Genomic DNA, 26,319 nt, shown 5'->3' on the forward strand with positions numbered 1-26,319 from the left:
GATGCTGTGTTGGTGCGAACCTTTCAGCTTGTTCCTCCTTCTGGCAAATTACAAAATGACTTGCCGTGACGACAAGATGCCTGCATGGCCCAACTGTCCTGTGGTGTAGCGGAGCTGGAGGCACGTTGGCAGCTGTAGCTCTTCAATGCCAGTGGCAGAATCAGTGTGAAGGAGCTCTTCCCTGCTTGTTCCACAGGCTGCTTCACCGTTCATGCAGGTCTCCTCCCGAGCAAGGAACTCGCTTCCCAAGCTAGCTCGTGCAGGCAGTCTCTCTTCCTACATTTTGTCTAAGAGGAGGAGGTTGGCCTGCTTGCAGGTATACTTGAATAACCCGTCTGCAGGACAAGGCGTGTGGTTGTGTACAAAGTAGCCTCCATAGATCCATGGCCAGATTGCCCATTGGAAAAGTCGGTGAGATTAGATGGTCCTTCCTGGTGGAATTTGCAAGTGTTTGATGTACCCGAGTGTGACGTTCGAGGTCATCTTTCGGTACTGCATGGTAAGCAACAGCCATTTCTTGCTTTACCTCCCTCCCTCGGCAAACACGTAGGAGTAGGGAGGGATGTAAAAGCAAGCGTAGAATGGGTGCGCCGTGCTACACATCCCTTGCAGTTGGAAGAGTGGAAAGAAGCCTGATTTGACTAAGAAAAATGCTATCTTATTGTCTAGGTGTTGCTTTTAGATGTCCTGCCTTGCTCCTAGAATGACAATGCTAAGCAGTTAGCTGGTGGACACCGTAAATCCTGATGGGAGCTGGACTTCTTCCATATAGTCTTGTCCCTCCCTTCTCTGTCTCCTACAGTATCATCTTCATTCCTCCATGATTCCCTTTTGCTTCCAGTTATGAGTCAAATCATTCACGGTTCCATCAGTGCAACCTTAATATGAGCACAGCTTACTCTATATCCTGTGAGTGATGCTGGGGCTCCAGGCAGAGTCCTCCTACCCAGTGATACCGAGTATGGTCAAGATTGTGTCTTTCTAATTTGACACTCTCATTTTTCTTGCAGGCATGGGTCGTGGAGAGAGCCTGTTAACCCTTACTATGTCAACACGGGCTACGCTTTGGCACCAGCGACCAGTGCCAACGACAGCGAGCAGCAGAGCATGTCCAGTGATGCCGATACGATGTCGCTGACGGACAGCAGCGTGTAAGTAACTGCAATCTGGTGGGACAATGCATGGTACAATAGCAGGTTTGTTTCTTTAGTGGCGGTCCTGCTGTTGTGTTGGTCTCGGGGAGGCTTTGCCACAGCTGATGTTGGAGGGTATATCTGACTACTAGACCAAGGTCATGATGATTCTCGCTTTGTTTTCAAGCGGGATTGTTTTGTCACCGTGCAGGCTACTCAGCCTTGCCAGTCTTGGGAGCGTTTGCAACATCAAATGGTTTGAGCGAACTAAAATAAACAATGCTCAGTAGGAGTTCCTGCAACAATTCTTGCCAGGCACAGGAAATATTGGAAACGTTGGATGGCTTTGTAGTAAGTGATTTGAGATGTAGCGTCTTCTGAACATCAAACAGAGCTTTCTACTTACCTGGGTACTTCTCCTCTTGAGTTTTTTTGCTGCCAAGCTGTGCTCAGTCCGCGGTTGCTCTTTAGTAGGATTGCTGACTGACCAGTTCTAGTTTATGTCTGGTGACCACTGCACTTTAACACAACTTGTACCAGTAAGCTCCCCCCAAATCTTTTTTGTTTTTTCTAGTTCCAACCTTCCTGACAGTGCCCTGTATCTCACCCAGGAGATACCTTCCCTAAAGATGGTCTGCAAAGGGAGAAAGAAGGGGTTGCGAGATTTTGTTGTGACTGCATCTCTGTGATTTAAAAAAAAAAAAAAAAAAAAAAAAGGATTTGGGCAAAAATATTCAATGTTTGGTCTGTTTTTAGTAGTGCAAATGCAAAGTGTCTTTCTGTAGAGCAGAAACCCTTTGATTCTTCAAGCGAAAGATGACAGGTTTACAGAGTTAGGAGAGGGTTTTATTAACGGCAGTGCTGTAAACACAAAGTCCTCCAAGAGGCTCGTTTAGTGTCACTGTGAATGTCAGGAGCTGTCAGACCTTGTTGGAGAAACTTTCCAGCCTGTGTCGCGGATGTTGTTAATGGGTGCTGCGACAGTTCCCCCGCCTGTTAACACAGTGAGCCGGTGAACGTGCGACATGGTAAGGGAGCTTCTGTGTCTGCTGCGGTGGCTCTATGCGAGCCGGTAGCGTGGTTGTGCCTGGCTCTTCGAGTCATTTAGGAGCAGCTACTTAGTCAGCTCTGCTCACTGCCACCAGCTCCTCACACTTTATCCATGTCGTGTTGCAAAACGGAGGAGGCAGACCTTGGCCAAAGGGACACAGGAAGCAGAGGATGCCCCTGGGCCTGAAAGCTGTAGAGGACCGCTAATTAAAGGCTCAGTTTGATAGAAATCCAGCTGCTTTGCCACATCCTTCTGCGATTCTTCATATTCATCAGTTTATATGGAGGAGTACTCTGAAGCCAGCAGGGGTCATGTAACTTCTTGTTATCAGGAGAGACAGATGTAAGAACTCTTCAGAATTAATTAGCTTTTAGCGCTTCCTTTTCCACCAGTCCAGCAGGCTCGTGGGGTTGCACTGATGGTTATACCTGCAATAAGTTGTGATCATTTATGCCAGAGTTCTTCACCCTCTTAATTTTATTTCAGTAGCCATAATTTATTTCTTTCACAGGCAGAATAATTTCTGTTTGGCCATCCTATACATTCTTTATTCTTTGCTCTTTTTTCCTTTAGGCATTTTATCCCTTCTATGCCCACCATAGGCTGCTTCTAGGACTTTAATTACCACCGATACACGCGCTGCCTTCTGCTAATAACTAGCCCAGTATCGGTGGTTCGTTTTAAGTAAGTCTCAAAAATCATAAGGGTAAACCTGTGATCTTTCTTTCTGTGCATCTCAAACTGGATACAGGCGGATTGATCCCCAAATTGGGATTCTGGACATACAGCCTTGACCTTTGGCTTACAAAGACTCTGTCTGCTTTCAACACTTGCTCTTCATTACGTCCTTTAAAACTCCAGTACCAGGTTTTGTTCAGTTTTTACGTGGCATTGCTGAGCCTATCTGCCTCACGAGTTTCAAAGGAATTTTTGCAGAATTGCTCAAGGCAGCAAAAATGAAGAACAACCAGACGCAAGTTAAAGAAGGGACTCCTGCTGCTTGACAAGACTTGCATGTCTCGGTGCTTTGAATTTAGGCCTCCTCTAAGGAAAATGGCAGTGAAAGCCTCATTTGCTGATGAGCGAGGTTCTTCCCAATGTCTGCTGTTTACATTCAGCAGTCAAGCTCAATAATGAAGAAATCTGGCTTCTGCTCCAAGGCAGCCCGTGAACGGGGTGTGATCCCAAAGCGGAAACCTCCATGACCCTCCATCAGAGGAGAGGGCCTCTGGACAATCAGGATGCAAATGTCGGCTAATTGAGGAGTGCTAATAAACGGGGAAAGCAGGCGGGCGCACAGAGAGCATGGCTCGATGCACGGCGTGGTCTTTCAGTGTTGGCCAACTCAAGCTGGTGGAGAAGGCAGACACGCTGAGCGGTTGCTTGTACTCTGATGCATTGCAGTTGTCACCAGCTCTTTTCCAAGCTTCGATACTGTATTGCTCATGGCAAAGCAGGGTTTGGATGTGGCTGCGAGCGCAGCCCAGCTATGCAAAGCTGCTAACAAAGACCTGGGCGATGCTTTGGCCATCTGGTCTCCTGAGCTGGGGCAAAAGGAGGCAGGTACGGGCATTTCGGGAGCGCCCAGCTCACCAAAGTGTTTTTTAAAGTAATTTCTGTGGTACCAGCTACAAGCACACTTGCCTAAAAGACAAACTTTCAACAGGATGTCTTTCCAAACACTGGTAAATATTATTGTAATGGGTTGAATTTATATAACGAATATGTTATCAGTCCCTGTTGTTGGAGGAGTTTGCTTTTTGAGTGGCTTAAAAAACATTGCTCTTAAATGCCTGCGCTCCACTGATTATTTTTCAGTCTTCCTGTGTCACACGAATTCCTCTGCCCTTGTAGGCAAAACAGCTCCGGTCCTCTCTGCTCAAACCTGTTTTTATAATCGGCACGGCAGCTGTGTTTTTTTAGCTGGTTTGTGTGGAGGCGAGGTCTGGAGAGGACACGGTGAAAAGCTCCAGCGAGCGCTAGCCCAGCAAGCGTGCCGTGGCTGCAGGTGGGGCCGAGTCGTTCACTGCTGGTGGTCAGTGGTGGGTCGGAGCTCTGGGGCTCTGCCTCACTCCGAGCTGCTCAGCCTGCCCCAGGCTTGCAGCGGCATTTACGGTGTGTCCTGAACTGTTCTTGGTGTCTTGGATAACCCCGCGTGTGGATAGCATCTTCCCCAAGTGGAGGAGACAGCCTCGGGTGGGGGGTCACAACAAAGACAAGGGAAATTAAGGCAAATCTAGGTAGGAAGACAATAGGCAGAAGCTGAAATGCATTAAATTGCCACATGATGTTCCAATTCAGATGCAGAAACACCTTAGGTCCTTATCTTTCTTCTCTTTATTTCTGCAACAGCTTACATGGGTAAACAAGAGGTAATGTCTCCTCTTTAGCCCAGTGTTGTGCTCCAACTGAACAGCAATGCTCCTTCCTCTTGGCCTTACCATGTGCCCCGGCTTATCGTGGTTGTCTTGCCTTCCCCCGGGTGCTTGGGAAGCCCTTGGTACTGGTGGGCTTGGCCGGAGGGATGCTCCTTCTTCCCCAATTCCAGTTGAACCTGCCCCAGAGTAAGGCTGGCCATTCCCTGGAATACAGGGGTTCAGGACAGTGGTTACTCCTTCAAAAAACCTAGTGGATTAAATATTATTCCACAGATGACTGGCCTTTGGCCAAAACGCCTGGCGATTTTCCCGTCGTGCTTCTTTATGTGAGAAAGGTCTCTCGGTGACGGTGGTGCTTTGATAAGAGTAATTGGTAGAAAATATCAGCTTTGCTGTGGATTTGTTTCCTGCCTTTCCTACGGCCAGTGATCCAGAATGACCTTGGGTTCTGCTATATTTAAACAAGTTTAGCAGCATTTTAATTTAAAAGATCCTCGGTGATGATTTCCAACTAGTTAGGCTTAATGGTTGGGTTTGGAGGCTGTCTATGGAGGAGCAAGGGCAGCCCTTGTTCCAAGAGTCCAACTGCAGAGCCACAGCAAAACCAGAGGCTCACCAGAGGCTCTTGCAGGTCAGTTCAGAGAGGAGAGGAGAAGAAAGGAGAGGAGAGGAAGCCCCCACGTTTCCCCAATAGCAAACCAATTGCATTATCATTAAATAAATGGTAGAAATACTCTTACTCCCCCCATTGCATTTCAGCGCAGAGCTTTCTGGTGCTAGAGAAAATCACGTGATGAAACAAGGAAAAACAGTTTGGGAAAGTTTTATTTTAAAAGTAGATGTGCTCTTAAAAAGTTTTGATTTTTTTTTTTTCATATATATTATTTCTCTATCTATTGAAAATATCTCAAAGCAAGCTACCTGACAAAAGGAAAACAAAAGTATGGTATTGGTTTTCCTTGCTTTCCCCCACATCTATTGAATAAGGTTTTGTTGGGATAAAATTAAAGTGCTTATCTTTGAATTTGCTTCCTCTGGTTGAGTTGGCACAGTACATTGAACGAAGGAATGTTCCAAGTTCAGAGGTGGCATTGGGGAATCTAGTTAAAATGACATCAAAGGCAACACAGCAGGGCTGAACATGTGTTTGAAGCCGGATAGATTAGAGGCCATTATCAGCCTTTCGCTACTGTGCTGGGAACAAAAGTCGCTCTTTCCGCTGGGACTGCTGCTGGGGAGAATTAAAAAAAAAAAAAAAAAAAAAAAGAGAGAGAGAAAGAAAGAAAAATTGCACCTTCTAATATAATGCTGCTTTTCCCGCGAATGGCCGGGTGGCTTTAGCGTGCAAGTTGTGTTCTGCCGCCCGGGTTTTGTGCAGCGGTTAAGCTGAAATGTTGTCTATTGATGCCGACCAGCGATGGCTAAAATAATCCCCCAGATTTGTTTGGGGTTTTTTCTGTAAAAATTGCCAGTTGTTTTGTTGCCATCCAACCTGAGTAAAGCCGTATCGTGATGCGATGAAACTCTTTAACCGTTGTGACTCTCAAGTTATGGTTTTTTTCAAATGGAGGTTTGTCATTATAGAAAATGAAGCCACCTAATGAAAGCTATCGTAATCGCCTGTCGGTATAGCAACGCTTGGGGAAATTGCTCTGCTCCCGTAAGGTGTCACTGCCGGGCACAGCGGAGGTGATGCTCCCAGACGCGCTCTTCCTCCTCCCGCATTACCTGCAGCCACTAGCCAGAGCTGTAATTAGCCTGCCTAATTTTCTGTTCTCTCATTTGTCTTCCTACTGAAAAGCACTTGTCATTAATCACGGGTTTTATTTTATTTTAATGGTGTTTCATTTTGAATGCCTGGGTTACTGCATGAAATTGCGTTCGTCTGATGTCATTTGGTGGCGATCCTGCCTGCGCCCGCGTTCCCAGAGCGCCAGCGGGGCAGCAAGGGCGGCGGAAGGGGGAAGGATCGCTGATGGTGACCGTCCTTGCACAGGCTGGTGCTTGTAATTCGGGAGGTTTGCAGGCAAAACACCGCAGGAAATTGTCTTTCCCTTGCCAAATGGCATCTCGACTTTAAAATCTGCTGTTTGTTTTCTGTTCTCGAGAAGCAGCTGTGCTCGGCAATTGGGGGGGGGGTTTGCACTGCTCGGAGCGGTGCGGGGTTGGAAGGAGACGGCGCCTGTGCGTGGAAGTTACTTGTGACAAACCAAACCCTTCCGTTTGTTTCCACCCGTTTCTGTGGCATTGCACGGCTTTCCCACGCGGTTACTTTTACGGAATCGGGGAAATACATAAAATGAAAAAGGAAAAATCCAAATTGCCAAGGTCCGGGCTAGCATTTGGTTTTGCCTTTGTTGATTTTTCTCAAAATAACCTGGTGTCAGCAGGACATGGGCCCATGTCCTTGTCTCGTAACTGAGCTCCACCTCACTCGCGTTCTCCTTGTCCCTGGGTGTAAGCCTGATGGTCGCAACGGTGAGAACAAAAACCCGGTTCCTTTCTTCACCTGAAATTATACTCAGCCAGTGATGGTTTGCAGTGCTTGGCAAAGCCTGGTGGCTCTGACCCCTCGTTGCTGGGACCCACGTGCACCCAGGCCCCCGTCTTTGCAGAAGGGCTCCATGTGGCTCAGGGGAGCAGGTCTGCACTGTCCCCCAGCTCACAGCAGAGCCACAGACACAGCTCCCAGTCTGTCAAGACCAAGAATCGTTGCCACCACTGTCTCCTCCCTCTGCAGACACCTCCGTCACCAGCTTTTTCAGCAAGGGCACAAACCCGAGCAGAGCTGGTTCGCTTGGGTGTCACTGCCCATGGCATCCCTCCCTAACCTTCTCCAGTCTCCTCTGGGGCAAGGGCTAGGTTCTTCCCCACAGTAACTCCAGTATCAAGCCCATAATTTCAGTCTGAGCTACAGATCGTCTCAAGAGCAGCGGAGCCTACCCTTTCACTTTGATAAGCCAGTTGAGAAGTTGTCACGCTCTCTTAAAAATATATACCTTGTTCCCTGACCGAAGTCCCCTTGGTGTAGATGCTCACTGAGCTCCCACTCCTCCTCCTCCCCCTCCTAGCCTGCCCTGTGGTTAACTGTGTACATTACAGACTCTTTTGTAGAAAGCAACCAACTATAAAAGGTACCAGGATGTGGTCCAAGTCCTTCTCCCTGCCCTCTGCCTAGGGCAGCGGTCGCAGGAGCCCTGCCTCGCTCTGCTCCCGGCGGATGCCATGTAAGTCCCCCCCCGGCACCCAGTGCCAGAGCGTTGCTGGTGCAGGGACCTGGGTGAGCGTCGTTCCCCTCACGGGTTTCTCTTGCTCTGCTGGGCTCACCCTGGGCATGCAAAGCCTTTCTCAAATGTAAAGAGGTTTCCTACCTGCCAGTCTGTGGCGGCGAGGCTTAAATGAACGTCACGTATCAGAGAAAGGCACTAAAGCAGAGCATGTTGTTTTATTCCGACAGAGATGGGATCCCACCGTACAGACTCCGAAAGCAGCATCGCAGAGAGATGCAAGAAAGTGCCAAAGCAAATGGACGTGTGCCACTACCTCACATTCCTGTAAGTAGCACTATCTCCTTCCCCAGAGGTAAATATGCAATATATGTGAGATCTCTAGCGCGCAGTTTCTCTGCTTGCTCGAGTTTAACCCCACCTTAGCACTGTATCCATTTGGGGATGTTTTAAGATGGAAATACACCATGCTAAGAAAGCGCTTTGTACCCTTCTGCCAAACTCATCATCCAGGGCTGCCCAAAACGCGTAATTTTTGTTAATCGATCAGTCGGTAGCCAGTTGTTTCTCCTGGAGGAGAATGGAAGCGTTGGCTGGCATCTACCTGCAAGCAGGTCAAGTGCCCTTGGGTGAGCTGGAGGTGTTTATGGAAGGTGTAGGAGGCCATTGGACATGGAGGCGGATGTAGCTCTCAGCCAAGGTCTGCTGGGGAGAAATGCAACTGTCCCGAGCGGTATTTCTGCACTGGGCAGCCAAAGGGAGCTGTAACCTGTTCTCAAGGACTCGGCAAAGCCCACCTGGGGGTACGAGGCAGGAGAGCAAAGAAGGTGCAGGGGTAAGTATTTCATTTGTCTGATACTGTCTCCCTGGTTGCTCCAGGTAAGCAAACAGCTTTGGAAGATGAGCGTACCTGCTAGGGCTCTGCAGCACCATCTGCAGCTCTGCTTATTATTGTTTTCTTTTTGTGAGAAGTTACAGGTGACATTTAATGTCTAGCAGGGAATAAAGGTGCTTCTTTCCCCTTTGGACAGCTGGACTCCAGCAAAAATCAAGTAGGGAGAAAAAAAAGCCTCCATCTGCTTTTTCCAGAAGTGCCTCCAAACTTGGCGCAGCTGTTCTCATCCTGCCTGCTCAAAGCAGCACAATACCAGCAGAAATACACCCTTGTTTTAATCTGATTTAAAAAAAAAAAAAACAAAAAAAAAAACAAAAACCACCACTCTTTGTTTTGCCTTTTAAATTAGATTATTTTCCTTAGATTTAAGAGGGTCTCCTGTGCTTTGATCACTGGGTTGACAATAAAAGCCCTGGCTGCAGACGCTCACTAGCCATCCTTGCTCAGTCACCTCTCTTTTCACACAGTTGCTTTCACAGTGTGGTCACTGTTGAAAAGGCTGGCTGGGTGCCTTTTTATTTCACTTGATGCCGTTTTTACTGTAAGCACGGCTTTGTTAGAGTTGAAGTTTGAAAGCTTGGCCTTTATTTTTTTGTTGTTGTTGTTGTTGCTGTTCCCCAACAGTGGGAACTACCGAGTGAATATTCTCCGACTTCAAAGCTTGTCAGTGGCTTTACCTTTTGGATAAAAATAATAGTGGCTTTCTGTTGATCGTGTGCGCTGGCAATGCCTCGATGAACTGCAGGTTATAAACTCAGAGTATGGAGCATTAAATATGTATAGTGAGCTCTGCTTTAACGAACTTCCATCTGCCAAACATTTCTTTTGTTGAACTGAATAAGTGTCATTCCAGCAGCAGTTCCTTGCAGGCTAATTAGTTTTACTTAGCATTAAATTTTATCGACCTTTTTGGAAACTAGTTAAAAAAGGGTGGGGGGTGGGGAGAACAAGGTTTAAATTGGCCACCTGCTGCTTATAAATTTTTATATTATCCTACTTATCTACATGGTCTTTTAGAATTACATATTCCTCCTAAACTACACACAGATGCTTCACAAGGATTTTTCTGTGAAACATCCGCTGTTCCCATTAGATTCTGCACTGTAATTTTAAGTCCCAGGGAAAAAGGCATCTTGACGCATATTTATATGGGAGCGGAGGATTGAGAAGTTGAGTTAGTTCTAGTCTTTCTCCAGGGAATAAAAGTTTAGTTCAGACACTCTGGCACCTCCTGCCAGCCAATTACTGACACAGAATTGGCATCGACTTCAGAGAGGCGCTGCTCTGCCCTCGCTTATCAATCAGCCAAGAAAGGAGAAGGTAATTAGACAATATGTTTTGACAACACCACTGTGAAATGTTACAAAGTTAGTCTTTTAAAATCACCTCTAACTGCACGCTTAGTGAATTAAACTTCCCTAATTAGCGGGGAGCCATGCAAATGTTTCTTCTAGTGTTGCTTTCCGAAGCCGGTGGTTAGGCTATCTCGCAGCCCGTAGCTGAAGCCGTCTCCGTCAGCCGCCTGGACCCGGTGGCTAGCTTGCTTTGAAACCTGTAGCAATGACTAAATTGCAGCCTTTGAGTGAAGGTCTTTATGGATTCCTATCTAACCAGCGTAGCCAGAGTCCGTACTGATAGCGCTTGCAGAATGCATGGCATGTTTTCCTAGTGATAGTAGAGAACCTCCTACTTCCGAAAAGTCATTTCACAAGTCCTTTAGAGACCTTACCGTTCCCTTACAAATGAGTTATGCGGCTATCGTGCGCAATTCTGAAAGAACTTACATTGCTTTTAATAGCAGCACTTTTAGTTACGTCCAGAAGCTATAAACTGTAGTGATTATATGTTCATAGGAGACTGCCTGCTAGTTTCAACAGCCGTGCTGCCTCCAAATAGTGCAGGCAGGTGCTGGTTATGTAGGGTGCCCTGCTATGCAGCAGGAGATCCTAGTGCCTGGCTGTGTTCTGCATATTCCACACGTAAAAACTCACCAATGCTCGGTAAGCGTGGAAAAGTTGTGTTTTGTGAAATGGCGCTCTGCCCAGGAATGTAATGGGTGAAGAGGGTCCCTAGCAGGCAGCGAGAGCTTCATTTTGTGCCTCTGGCAGGAACCCGTTACACAGCGGGTGAGTGTTGCTTTTCACGTGGTTTTCCGTCTCTCTCTTGGGTTCGAGCAGAGTCTTGGAGCGCCAAGCAAGCAAGCTCCCAAAGGAAGGGTGACAGCCCAGAGAATGCAGGGCTGTACCTGTTTTATCGCACCGTATGTACCTCAGCTCTGGCATTCATCCCTTCCCAGGAGAGGATGAGAGATGCTCCTTTTTCCCAACAAATTCAGAAAAATCCAACCTCAAGCATTAAGACTTGGGATTCCTTTGTTTGTTTGTTCTTTTAACTGCATAAAGAAGCCATTTTGTGATGTTCTTGATCGTCAGGTTGGAGCTCTCCAATCCTGCTCCACAATCAAGGACACTGCAGCTCTTTACGCTACTCCCACGTGAGAAGAAAAAAAGTAAAAGCATCAGCAGAGTGGGTCAGGCTGATTGCTGAACTTCCCCAGAAGGATGTCCTCTGTGCGGGGGTGGCTTCCTTAGAGATCTTGAGTGGAACAGAAGATTTTGAGCGACCACTTTTCAATGCTGTACAAGTGAGGAGTGTACAGGAGGAACCTTGGGTAACTACAGCTAAATGAGCTTTCTGTTCCTGCTAGCTGGGAATTCCCATCAGCCATTTTGTGCCTTTTTCCTCAAACGCCGTGCAGCAGCAGGACTCCTTGCCGATCCCTGCATGCTGCTAAAGTGGATGCTAAAATCCAGCTATCCACGAGCTCTGCCACAAGTGTTTCTGGTATGGAAACACCATTTATCCTTTAAAAATGTATGTCACAGTGGAATGCATTATTAATGTGGGAAACCTGGAGGTTCAGAAGTTCTTTTCTCTTGGGTTCTCTAGCCTGCTATCTTCATTTCATCTCCAGGACTGACTTGTGATCTAACATTGGCCACTCAAGTGTCATGGAGGCATCAGACCTCCTGTAGAAGAGGGAGATTTACCAACAAAGAATTCTTCTGCCCAGTCAGATCTGTCAGAAATGATTCAGCCCGACGCATGGTTCTCTGGAGCTGGTTAGAGACCTTTACCCAGCGATAACATTGGAAAACTTCCTCTTTCATCTCAGAGCAACTGAGGTTTGTTCTTCCCCAGGGCAATCCTCGAGCTGCAGTAAGATTCTTCCCTTTCTGCCTTTTCACGTATAGGTCATAGTAAAACCACACATTTTGGATGCTGGTGTGCTCTGATGTGCGACTTGGTCCTCAAACCTCAGTTTCTCAGAGAAGGTGAAATCCATCAAACCCCCAAGACCTGCATCTGCCTCACGGACCAAAATCCATACAACTCCCACTCCGTCAGCTCCAAGAAAAGAAGGAGAAAACACTTAGCAGGTGCTAAGTGGAACTACTGGAGAGCTTGTGTATCTCACATGTTCTTAGCAGGCTGCTTCTTCCCAGAGGTACCAGAGCTTCAGACTCTGTGCATGTCAAGGACAGAGGACAGTGTTCTGGTGATAGGTACCCCAAGAAATCCTTCCTCACAGCTGTCGCTAGGAAAGATTACTCCATCCAGACCGGTTCAAACAGTTCCTTTCTTGCCGACCCATCTGGTGTTCAGCCTCCCATTTGCTGTTCTCTGCAACCTCCCCAACTCAGTATGGTTTGGTTCTGGACAGACCTGTCTGAACTAATAGCATTACATAAAAGTAGAGAGATAATTAAATAAAACATCAGATAACACAACTGTAGATAAAATAATTCTTTAAAAATGAAGCGCTTCCTTTCTGAATTGTTGACCCAGAATGGCCAGAGGTCTCATTCAGGTCCAGACAGGAGTTCTGGATCCTCCAAACTGAGCCAGCTCTTGGAGAGTGCTGCACCCTTTACTTGGAACTAAAGCATTCGGAGCCCTTCTGATTTCAGAACAATAAACAGCTTATTTATGACTCCGTTGGTAGGGCTCTGTATGCCCATGGGAAGCCTCAGGAGCAAAATCCTGAAGCCCTGAAGGATCCTCCTCCCGGCACAGGCTCGGCCTGGCTGGTTTTTGATGGAACACGTCTCCCTTCCAAAGTCAGGGCCATCATTTGATAAAGGTTTCAAACACTTCGTTGTCTTAAGCCTTTTGAACCGGGTCAATGCAGTCCATGTTTGCTGTCCAGGGAGATAGAGAGCCCTCAGCAGTTATCTGTATTGTTTCAGCACAGGGAATTTGCATTCATTATTCTGCAATACTATTAGTTTTGGGGAAGTCTGTGTAGCTCATCCTTTGAGCTAGGAATAAAGTCAGACCCATGGTCTGGCAGATCATCCTCCTGCTTGCCAGTTTTCCGTGAATCACCATTCTGGGTACCCACCAGGACAAGGTAGGGCACGTGCAACCGGTATCCGTGAGGTGAAGTGAGGTTTATTTCAGTTGCATTGGACTTGGATGGTCAGGGAGACCCTTTCAGAGATGGCTTCACAGAGGGAACTGCATCTTGCACCCCTGAACAGGCTGCTGAGGACCTCTGCAAGCTGTTGTGCCAAGTGGAGAGCTGCAAGGATGGGGCACTGGGTTTTGCAGATGCAGTGGTTTATCAAAGGGAGAGGAAAATGAGTTAATCCTAAAGATTCTTGGGTTCGATTGTTTTCATTTCTGTAGTTGTGCTTCAATCACCTCCAGACTTTGAGAGACTGTGGATAAACATGCTGAAGTATTAGTTGTAAAATACTAAAATCGTCTTATCTGGACTTCCCTGGACACAGCAGTGACCCTGAATGTCTTCAGATCCTCATTAGAGGTGGAGCTGTGGACCTCAGGCATTGCTGGACCTGAAGGGAACCACCTTATCATAACAGGACTCGAACACGCAGGTTAGCAAACTTCAGCCTTTACACCTGCTGCTGCTGGGGGCTCGGCAGGGACTTGGGTTTGGGATGCTGCATTGCATCAAAGGCTATGAAAATAAAGGGAAGTTCTTTCCCGGTTCTGTTTTTCTATGGAAGCTGCTGCAGTAGCTGCTGCTGGAGAGACCCGAGGAGCGCCAAGCTGCCACTCATTAGGCTCATTAAGTTTCTAACGGAGCAGGGCTTGGTGCTGCTGTCTTATAAACAACCGCAGGGAGAGTTGGCATGTCTGAGGTGGCAGGAGGGAGTGAACACATCACCTGACGGGTTGTGACTTGTCAGGCGAGAGAGAGGTTTCCTTCCTTGGGAATCACTGGTGCTGCCTCATGAGATGGATGGTGGTGGTCATGGGTTTGGGGCTTCTGATGAAAGCAGAGTCCCTTAGACAGAAGTTCTCCCCCAGCATACGTGGGGGCCATGGGGAAACATCACTTGGATCCTAGAAGCTCCCCAGGGAGGAACAGAGCAGGGACCAGCTCTTCCACATCTTCTCCCGTGATGGAGCACATCTGGGGCCCATTTCTGGCCTACACAAGGCCCAGGTGCTGGGACGAAGCATGCCACTTTGGCCCTTGTGCCAATATGTCAAGACTAAATGTCATTTTTGTTGATGAAATTCTTTTTATGCAGTGTTTCTTTTAAATACAGGCCATTGATTTGCAGGGCTGGAGGCCCTGCTGGCAGCACTGTCTTTGTCATCCCAGGCTGGGAGCCACCTGGCAGCCCACACGTGTTATGTCCTCTCCAGCGGCTGCATCCCTGGATGGAGGGGATGGCTGGGGCTGTTCGCAGCTCGGATGGGTCAGTCCTGCCTGCGACAGCTTCAGGTGGAGCTGTCGGTCCCTCTGCTTGTCACGGAAAGCAAGTGCTAGAGCAGGCAGTCCTTTTGCCTGCATTGTGTCCGCAGCCGTGACCGGGGATGCTGCGGCCCCACACCATCCAGCGTGGAAGAGAAGGTGACAGCAGTGAGCACCGAAATGGAGAGTTGCTGGCAGGGTTGGCTGGGTCTTGCTCTCTGCGAACAAAACAAGCGGTGCTTTAACTGAGACCTCTGCAACCCAACTTGGGTGTCATAAAAGATGTCTTCAGCTTCTTGGTGCCATCAGTAGGTTACTTACTGCCTCTGTTTTTCTTCCCCTGCCTTCGACTTGCCAGCTGGCAAACAGAAAACCAATATGATTTGCACGCTTTTGTCAGTTTTTGAGGCAAAGCATTATTTTAGTCTTCTGCATTGATCTTTTGGCTAGTACAAGATAAATTCGGGTGGTCTCTAATCCTTCTTTAGAGTTTTCAAGCTCGATGTCTGCTTTTGGGGCTGCATTTGTTCTTTCGCTATGAATTATCTCATGTCTTCACATTTAATTTTATCTCGGGTCCTATAGAATGTATATTTCTCTCGTGTTAGTATTGAAATATTTGAATGCAGGTTTTTATACTGTTGAATTTCCCGTATATTTTTCCTCCAAATTAAATTTTTATCTCTGCTGTGTCATTTTATTTTTTTCTATTTTAACAAAATAATGCAGAAAGGATAAAAGTAAAGGGGGAAATAGAGTGGCGCTCAGCTTCGTACTTCACTACACAGACTTCTTATCCGAGAGCTCAGGAATTTAGGGACAAGGTAACTCAGCATAAGGAACCAAGAATGCCCTTGAACTCCCATAAATATTCATTTGTTCACCCAGAGCAAACAGCAAAGTGGTGTCTCTGCGCTTGGAAGGTTGCTGTATTGATAAAGCAAGCAGGGGATCGTTGCATGGCTCTGAAGAGCCGAGATGCAATCCTGTAGGATCCTCTAGTAAGAGAGGATGCTTTGTGGGAACCGTGGCCTTTTGTGGCTGGGGTGGGCTGTAGCAGAAGATGGAGGGAAGTAAGATGTCTTGGAGGTGAGAGGAATTCCTCTCCTTTCTGCGGCTGTGGGCTGGATTTGCAGAGACTGGCCGGCATACGCTGATCCATCTGGGGTAAGCTGAATAAGTGTGCATAAGAATCCTCCTTTCTATCAAAGTGAAAACATCGCTACTGTAAGCACAGTTTTTGAGAGGTTTGTCTGTACGTCCTTTTCCCACCCTTTCAGACCACGATATTCCTGTTGACCATGTGTACATTGGGAGAAAAGCATGCACATCCATTCCAAAGCAGAGTTTGGTGCCAAAAGAGTTTGCTGAATTATGGCTCCAGAAAACTTCCCGTACGTGGGGTGCTGTGGGGAGCTGGTGCCAACCAGGGAGCTCATGGTGGCAGCTCAGCTTCCAACCCACTGGAGCTAGGCTGCACCTCTGTGTCTGTCAGCCTGTCCTCCCTCAACTCCCCACCAGAACAACTGGCATCGCCAGTTATCGAAGCCTCCAAAATAATCGTGTGATTTTTCATGCATCTTTTGTTAACCCCTGGTGTGTTTTTCCTCCAGCGTACATACCGAATGCCAAAGGATATCCACGTTGAACCAGAGAAGTTTGCTGCAGAACTGATCAACCGTTTGGAGGAAGTACAAAAGGAACGTGAAGCAGAGGAGAAATTAGAGGAGCGCCTTAAACGCGTCCGAGCGGTTAGTAGCCTCCTTGCCTCCTATACCGGCCTGGGAGTCTGTCTGTGTACTGTACATCACAGGGAGCTTTCAGCTGCTGTGGAAGCACCCTGGGTGACCACTTCCCTGCTCCAGCAGCTACCATCATCACTTGCATGGGTGCTTCTGGAGGCTCACATTGCCCCAGGAGCTTCCATGGTGGCGTTCCCTGGTCCATGCAGGGCTCTGTGAGCTCCAGCACTCCCTCCCTTCTGTAAGATACCAGCTATGGCACAGCAGTGCCCGATTCTGTCACCAGATAGGGGCTGTGGGTGCTCTCCATCATCTTCTTCGGCACCCTCGCTCTCCTGTCCATCACAGACTTCCTTAGCAGTCCCTTCTGTGCAAGGATGGGGACTATGTAACAGGGCTTCACCTTCCCTTGTGGAGTCTTGTGTGATCCCTATTTCCCCCACAAATGTAACCAGATGGCAGGCGGTATTACACTTGGAGGTGTTTGTGTGTGCTATGAGGCTGTTCCTACCAAAACCAAGCGCATGAGCGCTTAGCACATCCCTAGAAAATTTGAAACTGATCAGGTGTAGCATCCAAACATCCTCTCCTTTGTGGAGAAGCACACTGACTCCACACGGGTGGCTGGGAAAAGCCAGCCCATGACACTGTGTGCTGTCAGCCCTGGTACCGCTGGGGCCCTTCAGAGCTCGAGGACTTGGTAGATGAACCAAGGGAAGTGTGCAAGCCTTTAGCTCCACAACAAGCTCCAAAAGGGAGAGAATGAGGTATTGGTCGTCTAGGATTACCTGTGTGACACGCTGTTCAGCAGTATTCACACCATATCTTTTCTTCTGACATAGTGCATCTCATTGGGTACCTGTACGTCTTGTGCTGGGGATACAAGGGAGTTTTCAGAGGACATCACAGTATTACTGAACATCACAAATGTCTGTATAACTACAGCCCTCTGTGAAGAAATTGGGCGTCTCTGCAGTTAATAGCTGACGTGGCCCTGAGGCGAAGGCTCTGTGCTTAGTAACCCGCAGCTCTCCCTTAAAGCTGAGGTGATGGTGCCTGTCGTGGCTAGCTCTGTGCTTTCAGAGAAGCTGAGCCTCTGGGGCCCCAGGGCATATGCTTCAGCCCCATTAGGGTATTTTTAAATATTCACCAATATTTTTCAATGTTTGTCTTTAAACAGAAAAAGATGTTGTAGTATTCGCTTTAAATCACACCTGTATTTCAAATGCGGAGGAGCGAGGAAGGCAGAGGGATCTGTAAGCTTCCCTCCAGCTCCAAGCATTGTGCAGCAAACTCCCTGCACGTTGCATCCAGCATCCAGCCGGAAAAGGCCAGTGAGGAGCTATTTTGTGATTAGATTCCTGTTCTTCTAGAATTGGTCAATTTTCCTCTCCGGTACCTATTGCTCGCTAGACAAAACCGAGGTAACCAGCAGCATTTTCTGCTAGCACAGACCCAGAGCACTCTTCCTCCTCCTCCTATGGCTCCGTTGCAGCCCCCACCTGTACCAGACTACATTATCCCAGCCCTCGGCCTCCTTGAAGAAGCTGCCAGTAGCAATACCATAAAATCAGCAAATACCTGTGTGCCAGAGAATAAATTTAAGTCTGTTTAAACACATTTTTCTGTGACTTAATCTATTTTTAAGCCCAGGACTCCCACTAATGCTATATATTAAACCTCTTTGCTGTCTCCAGAATGTATTTCATTGACTGGCTGGCATCTGGCATTAGCCATTCAGGGAAAAACTCAGAGTAAGCAATTGTAGCTTTTTTTTAGGTCAGCACTTAAGGTGCAGGAGCTGCTGGTATCAGCAAGAGGAGAGCTTGAATCCTGATAGATCACAGGGGGGTTTTATTATGACCTGAACACCAGGACTACAGGGTCACCTCTTACCGGGTCTGCACGGCTCACTGAACAGCAGCAGAGGGAAAACCATGAGCGTTAGTCACACTAGGCAGTTATCAGCTTAGCAGAGAAGCTGGAAATGTTTTGCAAAAGCTAGGAAAAAAAGAATTTTTCTCCCCCATACTGAGCTGTCTGCAGGTTCCCTTTCAAAGCCACATCATGCAGTAACATCAAGAAGAGGCATCTGATTTAGAGCCAAACATCTACTGAAAAGATTGTAAGATTTCAGGGTTTTGAAAAAAAACCTTGGAATTCATTGATTATTCTGAGCAACGTGGGAGAGGATTAGAGGACATGCACATTCCCTTATTACTTTTTGAGCCACTTCAGCCTCATGTCCGTGCAAAATAAGCCAGGAGAAGCAAAGCCAGCGCTGAGATTCTCACTATTTGAATATAAGCCATTGCCTAACTAGAGAGGGAAATCATTTGCTTGATGATTGAAAATGCATCCGTAGTTAAGTGAGCGATTGTGCCCTACTGACCAGTAGCAGCCTGATGGGTAGCAGTTGGAGAAGGCAGGGGGGGAGGTTTGCAGCAAGGTGTCGCTTGCCCATAGTTCATCAGTGCAGATTTCAGCCTCCTAATTCAAAGGGAACGGCACCCCCGACCTTGCTGCAGAGCAAAAATAGCTCAGCAGACAGTCAGCAAAGTTGAAGCCTGCATCTCTCTAACCACCGCTGCCTTTGGGAGCTCACGGAAGAGGTTTCTGACAATATTATGTCAACAAAGCACCATCTAGTGGTTATGGCACCCGGGACTTCCCCGCCTGGCAAAAGGCTGCCCACGCTGCCCAGCTCACCGCAGCGAGATGCCAAAACACGGCACCGGAGCCCACGCCACCCCTGTGTCCGGGAAAGCTGGGTCCGTGGAGGAGGCTGCTCCCCAGTACAGCAGTTGTTGCCTCTTGCCTGTGCCTCCTTGGTTGTCTTCTTGTCTTTGTCTTCCCTTTCTTCCGCCTGTGCCAGCCGCGGGCAGGGGGAGGGCGCTGGGTGGGCAGAGTTAGGCAGCAGGCGGGCGCAGCTGGGTGCGGGCAGGTTTGGGTGGGAGGGAAGGCTGCTGCTGCATTGCCAGGTCGGGTAACTCGGGCAAGGAGCACCTCTGCCATATCCAGAGTCCTGCGTTACAATCCCAGCTTGGGCCGCCCCAACCTCGTGCCGTGTGTTGGGGTATTTTCACTGCAGAAAAAAAATTTAGCAGAATTGGTATCTTCAACCTTGACCCAAACCTTTGGCCTCTGCCCTGTGCAAGGAGAGAGGACAGCTTGGGATAGGCACCCCAATTCCTTCGTTAGCTGCTGTTTTCTCACTACTGGGGCTTTTCTACTCCCTGCAAGGCTGAGACCAGCGCTAGAGGGTGAGAAGCCAGCTGCCCCAGGGGCTGCCTGCACGCCACCAACCCCAGCAGCACTTGCTTCTGCCTGAGGACCTGCCTTGGGTCCAGATCTCCTGCTTAGTGACACAGATGAACCGAGCGAAGGCAATATGAGAGCGTGCCAATGCATCTCCTTCCCTTCACCCACCCTGATCTCACTCTCAGAGCAGAGCAACGTACCAGGTCCCAGTTATTGGCAAAATGGGGCTCCAGGCAGCCAGAGGGTTTCCCAGATCCCAGGCACTCATTTGGCTGGACCACCCCCGGCTGTCACTCTCACACCACCCTGCTCTGGTGTGACAGAACTGATGGGGCTCTGGGCTCCGACCAGAAAGGACACCCTGCCATGTGTCAGGGATCTGCGCCAGGATCGGATCTTACCGTGCACATTAGATGATGTTCAAACCTAAGAGTTTTCCAGAAAGTAGGTGGCAGCCCTAACAGCCTCCCGAGCGCTGAGCACATCACTGGGTTATCATAAACTGCTAATAAATGCTTACCCTGGTGGTCGGGATTCAGTCAGCACATGCTTCATCTTTTCTTGTCCCTGAGCTAGGTGCCCAGGGACGGCGGTTGGCAGGCTGCAGCGTTGTGGCTGTAGATGAAAGGTGCCTCTGAAGTTCTTCAAAGCGATTTGTTAGAAAGTGGTGGTCCCCTCCAGACGTGGGCATCGTGTCGCACCCCCAGGCTTGCAGCGCCCACGCCTTTGGCACTTTCAAAGCCTGGCGTTGTCCCTGGTTCAGGTTTGAACCCCAAGGTGTGACACTGGGAGGAAGTCTGTTATTTGCTTTCTTGCTGTGTGGTTGGCAGCTGAGACTTTGAAGCTGGTTAGCAAGTGATGGATGATGACATCTGACAGGCAAAGCTGATGGGAGTCAGTGTTTTCTAGCAGATGCATTTATTTATCTGGCAGGGCAGAGATACCCTCTGCTGCAACTGATTTCTTTACTGTGCCAAAGGAGGAAAAGAGAGTGGGATTAAAGGACTCGCTGGAATCCTCCTTATGTAATTAAAAAAAATAGGAGTCCTAACTTCCAATAAAGAAACTTCATAAATATCTGAGTTTATGTTGGAGCATAAAGTAGTTTGTCAGCATCAAAACTGTGGCTGTCAGCACGGAGCAGTTTTATTCTTCCTGGCAAGGACTTAAGAGTCGCTAACAGCGTGTCCTAGACCGTTGTGAACTACAAGAACAAGCAGTTAGTTCCAACCCGTTTCTTTATCAGCGTGAAGTGTTTCACTCCAGCTTTAGCATGCCCGGGAGAAATCAGTGTTTGATTTTCAAAACTATTCATGCTGCTGTCAACCTTCAGTTGCTCCTTCCTCTTACAAGCTGGCTGTCAGCTTTGCCTTGTGAGATAGTCATTCGGGTGAGAATCCCCCCTGGTCTCACCTGACTTGAGAACTGTTTTGCCACGTCCTGTAACTTTGGGCTTTGTCTGATGGGCTTTGAAGCTGTGCCTTACCAAAGGCTTGTAGGAAGTCATGGGGACAGCGTGGTAAGTTGGGTTTCTGCTGCTGGTTGTTACAGAACCACCTTCAAGGGACTTTTTAGTAAGGTTCTGCCCACCCCTACGTCTGATTGAGTTGTTACACCCATCAGAAAGCTGCATCTGTAAACCCTGGTTGTGATGTGTGGGCCACCTTTCAGAGGTTGCCTCGGTCTCTTTGAGTAATGTGTGGAGAGCCTTGCTAATGGTGGCCCAAAAAGCAGCTCTGCTCGGTGGCAGCCAGACTGCCCAGGCTTGGGTTGAGCATTAGGAAATTTTCTGCAGGAGGGTGGCGCAGTCTGGGACAGGTCTCCAGGGGGGTGGTGGATCTCCGTCTCGAAGGTTTGCAAGATCTGGCTGGACTAAGCCGGGCCTGACCCCTTCAAGAGCTGGCAGCAGTCCTGCTGCGAGCAGGAGGTAGGACGAGAGACCCCTTCTACCACCCTGCTGTCATTCTCTGATTGACCTTGTGTTTCTTGCAGGAAGAAGAAGGTGAGGATGCAGATATCGCTTCTGGTCCCTCGGGCATTAGCCACAAGCTGCCTTCCGCCCAAGCCTTTCATCACTTTGCTCCTCGATACTCTGAGATGGGCTGCGCTGGAATGCAGATGAGAGATGCCCATGAAGAGAACCCGGAAAGCATCCTTGATGAACATGTCCAGCGTGTGATGAAAACACCAGGCTGCCAGTCTCCAGGACCTGGCCGCCACTCTCCTAAGCCACGGTCCCCAGAAAGCGGCCACTTAGGAAAACTGTCAGGGACACTAGGAACAATTCCTCCAGGGCACGGCAAGCACGCAACAAAATCAGGAATGAAACTGGATGCAGCTAACTTATACCACCATAAACACGTCTACCACCACATCCATCACCACAGCGTGATGAAACCAAAAGAGCAGATCGAGGCTGAGGCCACACAACGAGTGCAGAACAGCTTTGCTTGGAATGTAGATTCACATAACTATGCAACAAAGTCACGAAACTACACTGAAAACTTGGGCCTGGCCCCTGTCCCCATGGACTCTTTAGGCTACAGGTGAGTGAAGGCAACACCCAATGAGAGTCACAAAGCCATGGCTTCTATAGGAAGCTCTTTCATAAATGGGTTGTAGCGTGCTGGTGAAACAGGGTGGTTGAACCACGTTTTCTCTTAACAGCCTGTGCTGGGACATGGTTTAAAGGTCTCCCACTGCTCTTCCTCTTCAGAAATGAGTATGTCCCCCATAACCCTTATTAGACCCCTTTTCACCTCTGTGATCTGGCGCTGAAAGACGCCCTCTAACCAGGATTTTTAATGGCCTTGGTTATAAAGTAGTTTTTCTGCTCCTTAAAGCAGTGGGGGTGTTTAGAAATTGCAGATACTGATCTACTTTCCGTGTGCGTCAGGAGTTGCTAAGTATAGGGCTGTGTCTCGGGGTCTGGGTGGCAGAAACTGCTCTCCTAAGGTGGAGAGGACAAAAAAGCCCTCCTTATTGCAAGGCCTAACCCATTCACCAGAAGGGCTCCTTTCTCTTCCTAACAAAGTGTTGGACTCTGCGGTGCTGCTGTGGCATCCTGTCCAAAGGGGACGGTCCCCGGGGTAGGGGACCCTCTGCCCGAGAAAGCCTTATGGGCTTTTGTCCATCTTCCCTTGGTCATTTGAATTCCTTCATCCCTTCCCTGCTGAGGGGAGAGGGTGAAGCTCCTTCTGCGGCAGGTTTTGCTAGTCCTGTTGCTGGATGGCTGCGAAGGTGAGAGCGCAGCTCGGGGCTGCCTGGGGTGATAAATGGTGATGGAGCAGCCGCAGGGGAGAGCTGTGCTCACCCTGAGCGGGACTGGCTCCCCAAGGCTGTGGCTTTGGGGTGATGCTTTGCAGCGCACCGGGGGTGGGATATTTAGTGAAGGCAGGCGGCTGGGTCTGCAGCAGGCAGGACAAGCTTTCCGGGGTGGGAGGAGGGAGGCAGAGCGCAGAGGCAGCCGAAGGAAACTGCTCTCCAGGGAGGGAGAAGCAGTTAAATCTGCCCTATTTCTGTAGGGAAAGGGTTCTTGCTTCAACAGAGCATGAGCGTGGCCATGCTGGGTGAACCCAAAACCCCATCTAGACACAGGACTTCCCTCTAGCACCGACTACAGCGCGTATCTAAGGGGAATTTAAGAGGGCACATTCAGAGCTGTCCTTCCTCTGACAAAAACTCCCAGTTCCTGACAATCCCTGGGTTAGGAGCTTCACAAGACAAGAGTTTGCATCCGAATGGTCTTGTTCAGCAGCCCCAGCAGCCTCTCGCAGCGGCTTGTCTGGCTCCTTGTTGAACCCAGGTGGGCTGCTGTCCCCCCCAGCCCCCCATGGCTGTGTTTGCTGTGTGATTACAACTTGCAGAAAACAGCTTTTGGGTGTGTTTGCACTGAACCTGGTGCTGGAGAATTTGATTTGATACGGGCTAGCCATCATGTGGGGAGAGGCTGAAAATGAATTGTCAGTTTGCCCTGCCTTTGTTAGATCTTTAACAACCCCTCTCCAGGCTTTTTCCCCAAAAAATCAGCAAAGCTGACTGGGGCCCTGTTACTCCTTTGCGGTGTTATTTTTCCTATGTGTGTTAGTGAGTGTGCAAAAGCAGAAGTAGGGAGGTCCTATGGAGTAAAGCGGGTGGGTGATTAGGATGGTGGGAGTCACATGAAATTACAGGCTGTGGCGTGTAATTCTGCCTGGTGTCGTGAGCATGGGGCTGCCCGGCTGGGCACGTGGGCACGGATGTGGGCAAGGAGCGGTGGGCTTTCTGTCAGAGCCTTTGCTGCAGCCATAAGCATAGCCAGTGTTGGCTACTGCTTGGCGTCCGTCTGGCTACAGTGTTTGAGGTGTCTGCGCTTCCTAGGGCACAAGAGCCTGCAGAAGGCAGTCCCCCTCACTAGGATGTGATCTTCCACCGTGATGTGAAGCCTTGGTTCAAACCGGGGTGAGAAGTGAATGCTGAGCATGGCAAATCAGCAGTTTGGGTATCAGTGAATCTGGGGGGTGATGGGAAGGGCTCATGTTTCCAGCAGTGGTCCGGCGTGGAGAGGCAGCCAACGGATTGCAGCACCAGGATGAACCTCCTGCTCTGAGCAGGGAGCCACACAACCCTTCATGTGGCAGGAGATCTGCTGGGCTTTTTTGCCACGTTGCCGTGGCTCATTTGGCCAGAAAAGAACCTCCCTTTCCCCGCAGGTGGCTGGATGGAGGAGCCTGCTGTGCCTACGTCTGGCCAGTCTTGCTCTTAGGCTCAACTGCGGCACGGTTGGTTTGAGCTGTGGTAGAGTCAGGGGGCTGTGGAAGGCAGCACCAGACCCCAGCGGGGCTGAATGTGTCTGAAGATAGACATGTCCGTCCTCTGCCACGGTCTGCGGTGGTTTGGCTTAGGCAAAGCGCTAACGTCTCAAGCTTTGTTCTTGCAGTGGGAAAGCAAGTCTGCTCTCAAAAAGAAATGTTAAGAAGACCGATTCAGGGAAAAGTGATGGTGCCAGCTATGAGATGCCAGGATCTCCTGAAGACGTGGAGAGAAACCAGAAGATCCTTCAGTGGATCATAGAAGGAGAGAAGGAGATCAGCAGGCATAAGAAAACAAACCATGGGTAAGGGCTGGCAGAGCGAGGGGTCTTCACACTGTTGTACTGCATCCCCTGCACAAGGCATGTGTGTCTAGGCTGTCCGGCAGTCAGCCGTGGTTTTGGAGATCTTGGGAGGACAAGAATCCACCAGGCACAAGGGTTTAGACCCTTCGGAGACTGAGGATTGCTCGGGGGCTGTAAGGGCAGTTTTCTTCTGAAGGATGACTTGCGGCCATGGTGGGGAGGTTGCAGCCCCAGGGGAATCTCACAAATTGCTGCTGTGGTTCCAAGGTGGATAAAGCAGCGCACAGTAGGCAGTATTTTTCCTTTAAGCATTTGCTGTGTGTAAATGCCTGTTACTCCTGCAAGGTGCTGATGGAAACGTTGGACCTGTCGCACTGGCACCATCGATCCTGAGTAAACAGTTTAACACAGCTCAGGGTTGCCCAGCGTTTCAGCTTGCTGGGAGCATCCTCCGGGATGGCCTCGCCTGCCTAGCGAGGAGCCAAGGACGTGACTGTCTCAGGAATCTCTCGAGTCGAGCAGATCTCCTGCAGGCACGGATCCTTAATAACAGTCTGGGCAGTCTCTGGCAAAAAGCAGTGCTTGCCGGGTGTCAACAAGAGGGATCTGGGGTCTCGTCCCCTGTGACGCAGCTGCGCTGGTGGCTGAGTGGTGGAACTGCTGGTGATTTCTTCTCTTGCATGACAGTAGAGGCCAGGGTGGGTTGCACTGCAGTGCCAGACCCATGAGCAGCACCACGCCACCATGAAGTCCGGCAACAGGTTCTGCACATCCCTGCAACATCCCTTTCCCTGGAGATGCCGACCAGCGGTTCCCAGCCTGGGAAGGTCGGCAGCATGTGGGAGGGCATCTTCTGGGGGAACGTGGAGCTGCCTTTTGCTGGTTTTATTTTGATGTATTGCAGACTTGATGAGTGCCCTTAAACAGCTCTGGGGGCTTTGTGTCAGGGTTGAGTCACTCACCCTGATGTCTCAGGACTTGCTGTTCTGAAATCTCCTCTAGAGGTGGATGGTGCTGCCCTGTCCCTTGGAAGCCGTGCTGTAAGGAGCTTCCCAGTGGTGCCCGTGTCCCGCTGTAGAAGCAGTAGGTCCATCTAGGAGTGTCTGTGTGCCTGTCCAAAGCGGCTCGGCGGTCTGTGTAAAACCTTTGTGTTTATGTCTAGTTCTTCAGGTGCTAAGAAGCAGCTGTCCCATGATATGGTCCGACCCCTCTCCATTGAGCGACCTGTTGCGGTGCATCCGTGGGTCAGTGCCCAGCTCCGAAACGTCGTCCAGCCTTCTCACCCCTTCATCCAAGATCCTACCATGCCGCCCAATCCAGCCCCCAACCCTCTCACCCAGCTGGAAGAAGCTCGCAGGAGGTTGGAGGAGGAGGAAAAAAGGGCTGGAAAACTCCCTGTTAAACAAAGGTATGGCGATAGGGTCTGATTGTGTGTGGGAGGGAAGGGAGGGACGACTCTGAAGGCGGGTAGCTGAGGGAGATGTCCACTGCCCTCTGCTCTGGCTCCCAGCACCAACTGGGTGGAGGCATATGCAGAGAGGTCAGAGAAATCTATCCCAGTCTGTCTGACATGGTGGTGCAAATGCCAGAACGCACCTTGAGGGCTTGGTCTTGTGGTTTGTGGGTGGAGAAGCTGGAAATGCTCTTGGGAAGGTGGGGAAGGGGCTGCTGAGAGCTGAGGAGGAGCTGGGCAGGTGGAGCCTGTCTATAAGGAGCATGTTATGGGAGAGCTCTCTCCCTAGGTACTCGCTGACTCTCGGCTCATTCGGACTCGCATGAGAATTTCAAATGATGGTACAGAAT

The 26,319-nt window shown here is 49.4% G+C and overlaps 1 protein-coding gene across 1 annotated transcript in view; it reads left to right on the plus strand.

Annotated features, from left to right (window-relative positions):
- Window positions 1-26,319, plus strand: part of AXIN1 (axin 1) — a 71,261-nt gene that overhangs the window by 38,895 nt on the left and 6,047 nt on the right. Inside the window, exons 2-7 of the mRNA XM_009881923.1 lie at window positions 1,011-1,151; window positions 8,020-8,116; window positions 16,032-16,169; window positions 21,414-21,967; window positions 24,340-24,516; window positions 25,679-25,924. Of these exons, the coding sequence (XP_009880225.1) occupies window positions 1,011-1,151; window positions 8,020-8,116; window positions 16,032-16,169; window positions 21,414-21,967; window positions 24,340-24,516; window positions 25,679-25,924 (1,353 nt within the window). The remainder of the gene's footprint in view (window positions 1-1,010; window positions 1,152-8,019; window positions 8,117-16,031; window positions 16,170-21,413; window positions 21,968-24,339; window positions 24,517-25,678; window positions 25,925-26,319) is intronic.

The sequence above is a fragment of the Charadrius vociferus genome, unplaced genomic scaffold (genome assembly GCF_000708025.1).
Source record: "Charadrius vociferus isolate BGI_N301 unplaced genomic scaffold, ASM70802v2 scaffold593, whole genome shotgun sequence".
NCBI classification, from domain to species: Eukaryota; Metazoa; Chordata; class Aves; order Charadriiformes; family Charadriidae; genus Charadrius; species Charadrius vociferus.